General features: G+C 46.2%; 1 protein-coding gene across 1 annotated transcript in view; it reads right to left on the bottom strand.

The window, feature by feature from the left end:
- PRDM15 (PR domain containing 15) overlaps positions 1-3547 on the bottom strand; it is a 34521-nt gene extending 30974 nt beyond the window's left edge. Inside the window, exon 1 of the mRNA XM_009891375.1 lies at positions 3511-3547. Within this exon, the coding sequence (XP_009889677.1) occupies positions 3511-3547 (37 nt within the window). The remainder of the gene's footprint in view (positions 1-3510) is intronic.
- Between the last annotated feature and the right edge of the window lie 2453 nt (positions 3548-6000).

Genomic DNA, 6000 nt, shown 5'->3' on the forward strand with positions numbered 1-6000 from the left:
CCACGCTCACAAGGGCAAGTCAGGTAACCCCAGTAAGGATGCAAAGTAGAGGGTGGTTACACCTTGTTTGGGAAGAGAACAAGACAAAAGCCATTTCATTCCAGGGTATGCCCGCTCTGGCAAAGCTACTCTGTACTCCTAACTGGAAACCTCTCCCTCCCAGTGTTTGTTCTAGTGAACAAACACAAGGATTTCTTCTATGATGCGGAAAAGGGATCCCAAACTGCAACACAGCTTCAAGTTGTTTCTTCTTCTGGCAATAAAAACAGCTTATCAGTGAAAATCCACGTACATTTGACAAACGGCAGTACCAGCTCGTGCAATCCCCAAGCCTGGCCGCTGCTTCCTCTACAGCTGTTTGTGCTGACTTCTGGTGAACCAAGAAATGAAACAACCAGATTTTCCCATCAGTTTATGTTTCAGGTGAATGAATTTCCCAGTCCAGTTTGCTGTACAGCACCAGATAGCTGTACCAGAGGAAAGGATCAGTTGGCAAGTGCGATCCACATAGCACCAGCATCAAAACTAAGCCTACAGCCAAATGGCCTCCCCCATCCTGTGCTATTTACTGTACTACCCTCCCCCCTTAGGTGTGCCTGTAACTCACACTGCTTTCATTACTGAAATAATCTGGGCTAAATACAAATTTCCAAAACTAGAGAGGGTGGAGAAGCCACACAGGAATGTGTAACCCAGACTGCTGAAAAGAATCAGATTATCATCCACAAAGAGTTGTGATAACCAATGGGGACAAGAAGGAATAGCCAGAGCGACAGCTTCTTCAACAGGCTTTGCTGCCAAAGGAAACAAGCACTTTGTCATTCCCCTTTATCTTTCAACTGCACCTAGGCACCCCTCGTTTCTGCAAAGATAGCCACTGCACAGGTTCAACAAGGTGCAGACAGCACTGTCCAAAACTACATGCAGGAATAAGCTACACATTTCTCTCACTCCTTTGCGGATGAATGATCAAAGGGGGAATATGATACTAACATTGTGTAGCATGTCTCTCAAAACCTAAGGGATGCCTTACCGCAGACATTCCCCAAGGTTGTTACACTCACCATATGTGACACTTTCAAGAGATTACAGCCACAGGAGAAACACAAAACTAAGCACGGAATAAATGGTAAAATACTCTGGGGGGAGTATATTCACAGACTTCTATAAAAAACATTACAAAACTCTCTTATGTCTATGAAATACATATTCAATGATGTTAACTATGGGAGTGCAGTTTCCTTTACAACTGACTTTTTCAGAACATAAGCAGTCACCATATCCCATGGGAAAAAACTTACAAAGCACAAGAAAGCTCAAGAAATTCAATGACCACAGCCCCCACTGGAAGGGGGAAAATCGTGTTGTGTGACACCTTCTATCTGTGCAATTAGGGATTGTTGCTCATCCTTGTTGCTATCCACCAGGGTCTTTTTATGAAGGGGAAGATAAGGCAACTTCACTACTGGTATCTGCAACTCAATAAAAATGCCTATTGAGTCAACACTATTTTTGAAGGAACCCTGATGAATCCATGGCGGAGGGAAAAGTGGAACTTTCTGATATAGTTGCCATAAGGTTAATGTGCAGCTGTGGAGCCATCAGTGGTAAAAGACTGTGGATCCATACTCTGCTCTTCCCAGATCGGATCCACAATACCTGGGCCCTCTCTGCTCATTCAAGTAGGTGAGCGGACTCTGCATCTCTTAACTATTTTCCACCGTAATACCAGATCCTGCATGTCCAGGCTGGTGACAAAGGAGAGGCTGCAGAGCTAGTATGCCACTGGAAAACAAGCCTACTAGCCAAGCATGGGACACTGCCCACCACGCTCCATAGGCACACCACTGCTGCAGCCTCTCTTCATGCACCATGACCCCATGAGTCCAGATGCCAGGTCATGAAGCCCAGTCTGGGACACAGGGTTATGTAGAAGGCAGACCACAAAGTCGAGCTGTATGAAGCACAGGCCTAGCCACAGGGGCACAAGAAAACCCAGTGAATACCATGAGTGAGACTTGTCAGGACAGTTAGTGCATCTCAAACTGGGCTTGTCCAGAGAGAAAAATGAGCCTGCATTCTCCTCCTGTGGAGGTGCAGATCTTCAACTCAGGCTAGAGGTTAGTTCCCCACAGGCACACCTGGTTGCTAAAGCTCCCTGTATAAATGAAGGGCTTAGGCTAGTGTTGGGCCTTCAATCTCAGAATCACAGAATCACAGAATTCTCAGAGTTGGAAGGGACCTCTAGAGATCATCTAGTCCAACTCCCCTGCTAAAGCAGGATTGCCCAGAGCGCATTACTCAGGACTGCATCCAGGCGGGTCTTGAAAATCTCCAGAGAAGGAGCCTCCACTCCCTGTGCCAGTGCTCTGTCACCCTAACTGTAAAGAAGTTTTTTCGTGTGTTGGAACGGAACTTCCTATGTTCCAACTTGCACCCATTGCCCCTCGTCCTGTCACTGGGAACCACCGAGAAGAGTGTGGCCCCATCCTCCTTCAACCCCCCCTTTAGATATTTGTAAGTAGTAATAAGGTCTCCCCTCAGCCTTCTTTTCTCCAGGCTAAAGAGACCCAGCTCTCTCAGCCTTTCTTCATAAGGGAGATGGTCCAATCCCTCAATCATCTTGGTGGCCCTTCGCTGGAGTCTCTCCAGCAGTTCCCTGTCCCTCTTGAACTGGGGAGCCCAAAACTGGACAGGGTATCCCAGTTGTGGCCTCACCAGTGCCGAGTAGAGGGGGAGAATGACCTCCCTCGACCTACTAGACACACTCTTCCCTATGCAGCCCAGGATTCCATTGGCCTTTTTGGCAGCAAGGGCACACTGCTGGCTCATTGACAATTTACTATCTACCAGGACCCCCAAATCCTTCTCCTCAGAGCTAGTTCCCAGCAGGTCCACCCCTAACCTATACTGCTGCTTAGCATTTTTCCTCCCCAGGTGCAGGACCCTGCACTTGCTTATGTTGAACCTCATTAGGTTCCTATCTGCGCAGCTCACCAGCCTGTCCAGGTCCCGCTGGATGGCAGCACGGCCCTCTGGAGAGTCAGCCACCCCTCCCAGTTTGGTATCATCAGCAAACTTGCTAAGGATACACTCTGCCCCCTCATCCAGGTCATTAATGAATATATTAAACAAAATTGGACCAAGTATCAACCCCTGGGGGACACCACTGGTTACAGGCCTCCAGCTAGACTTCATGCCACTGATCACAACCCTCTGAGTCCTGTCACACAGCCAGGACACAACACGTCTCACTTACTTCAACCATAAAAAAGCTGTTCTGCTAACTCACATTCAGAGGTCTCTTTGTGTGTTTGCCAACAAAACCAGAAGAATGCCTATGCTTAAAATAAGCAACCTTCCCTCTACTCCTCCATAAGCTGTTTGAGCTTCCTTTACACAAATACTTTTCTAAATAAAACTTTAGTCTGTTTTAGTCTTCAGTTTCAAACATTCTGAGTAGACAAGTCCCATCATGAGAGTTAGATCATTTTCCTTTCTAATACTTACAAATAAACATAGTCTCTTCACTGCTGTCTTCAGCCATGTTTTAAACCTGCCAAAATACAAAAGATGAAGTTAGCTCTGAATGACTTTTGTTTTCCATATTGTTGAAACATCCCTTTATGGAGTAATGATGCTGACTGATTAAGAGCACATCCAAACACATGACTGCCCTTGCAGGAGTATCAATAGAAAGTTAAATAAATTAAAGTTGCTAAAAATCCCCCAGTGACTGCTGTATCATCAAAAAATAGGAATTAATTCACTTCTCCCCATCAGCAGGCAGGTGTTCAGCCAGCTCCAGGAAAGCAGGGCTCCATCACACGTAATGGTTACTTGGGAAGACAAATGTCGTAACTCCGAATGTCCCCCCTTCCTTCTTCTTCCCCCAGCTTTTTATATGCTGAGCGTGATGTCATATGGCATGGAATATCCCTTTAGTCAGTTGGGGTAGGCTGTCCTGGCTGTGTTCCCTCCAAACTTCTCGTGCATCCCTAGCCTACTCACTGGTGGGGTGGTCTGAGAAGCAGAAAAGGTCTAGACTCTGTGTAAGCACTGCTCAGTGGTAATTAAAACATCCCTGTATTATCAACAGTGTTTCCAGAACAAATCCAAAGGATAGCCCCATGCCAGCTGCTATGAAGAAAATTAACTCTACCCCAGGCAAAACCAGCATAACATGCCTTGCTGAAATCACTACCAAGAAGCCTAAATGTCTGTAGGTTCACAGACATTTCTCTCTGAGGCAATGCTGCCTCATGCCGTTCCCCATCCCTCCTCTCGCCAACCTCCAGCCATTCCTGTGTGTGTCTTGCTATAAGCTCCTGTGAAGCCTCAGAACAAGCAGGGCCAGAGGAGTAATCCAGGCCAGCAAAAACCACTGCAGAAACAAGGCCCGTCTGGTTTGGGGCAACATTTTATTGAACAGTAGCTTAAAAAAAATATCTCTGAAGGGCAGGTTACTTATTTAATAAACATAATAATCTTAAGAACCTAAAAACTACAGATACAATCACAGATTTGTTCCAAAGGCCATGATATACCGTATAACATGATAACAAGCATCAGAAAACCTGGGAAAACAAATCCTGTCACTGATCTTCCATGAAATGGTAACTCACCATTTTGCTTTCACCCATAAAATAAGGATAATATATATTCACTTTTATAAAACAGTATGTATTTGGCAGCATGTATTAAAAACTTGCATAAACACTATTTATTGCTCCTCAATGAAGTCTAGACAATCTAAGTTATGGTTGGCAAGTAGTCCGTGATTATGTATGGCTAAGATCACGACACCTGCAGGATCTAGAAGATAGTTTTGCCTTTTCTAACCATGAAAAGGTTCTCCTCCTTTAATTTTCTCCAATGCCCCAGTGAGAGGCAAAGCAATACGAAGATCATGACCCAAGTCTAAGAGAAAATGAGGCTGCAGAAACTGCAAGCACAGGAAGGAGTAGGACACTGAACCTGTGACAGGGAGCACAGGAGGAGAGGAAACATGAATGAAGACACACTAAGCTAGCAGAGCCCTGTTTGAAAAAAAACGAAGCATTTGCTACTACAACAACAAAAGCCAAGCCAAAGATACACACAAGCACAGCCGTTAGTCAGGATCAGCGTAGGAGCAGGACTCCCTGTTATGAGTTTACTCTTGAACACGGATGCTTCGTGTGCTCTGCCTGGCTAGGCCATGGAAATATACCTCAGGCTGGAGCTTGGAGCAGCAGCTACTTCTGCACAGGTACTGGCTCTACTGACTTAAGCACAAGTGAAGTTCCTGTCCCACAAAACCCCTTTCACTGTTTCAGGAAGGGCTCCATACTTGCACCAAGTCTGCTGCTAACACCATGATGGCACCTGCGCGTGCCAGGGAGCAATGCAGCTGCCAGCTGCACCTCTAGCCTCCACCAGAAGGAGCAAACAGATTCCTTCACCAATCCGTAGGCTAGTCCCAATTAGCAAAGGACAGTCCATCATCACACGGAGATGTGCTGGGTGGAAAGCCAACACATCAACCGATGGAAATATAATGGGACACATGGCCACTGTGGCCCTCGGTCACAGCAGGAGGGATCCTGCTGCTCCGTTATCCGAGCAACAGCATGAGGAAGATGTTGGTCACCGCATCTGGGCACCCTGGCATGCCCCCACCACCTGTCCCAAGCACTGCCCTCCCCAACTCCACCTAATGTCAACAACATGATCCCTCCTAGTACCTGCTTCCCCTGTAAGGGGCTAGCACTGCCCACCTGTGGCACAAGCTAGGCCTTCCTTGGCTATGGCTTTTAGGGACTAAAATCATGTAACAAAGCACTTAAACATTTATATAAAAGCCCAATGCTGAGCACGAGCAGCAATTCAGGGAATTTCCCAAAGGTCTTTTCCGAAAGCACTGCAAACAATGCAACAGGTATTTAGGGAAACTCAGAATATAAGGGTGCAAGACAAGCCACCGAAAGCACATCGCATTATGTTAAAAATGGTTTGTTT

This window comes from Charadrius vociferus, unplaced genomic scaffold (genome assembly GCF_000708025.1).
Source record: "Charadrius vociferus isolate BGI_N301 unplaced genomic scaffold, ASM70802v2 scaffold298, whole genome shotgun sequence".
Lineage (NCBI taxonomy): Eukaryota > Metazoa > Chordata > Aves > Charadriiformes > Charadriidae > Charadrius > Charadrius vociferus.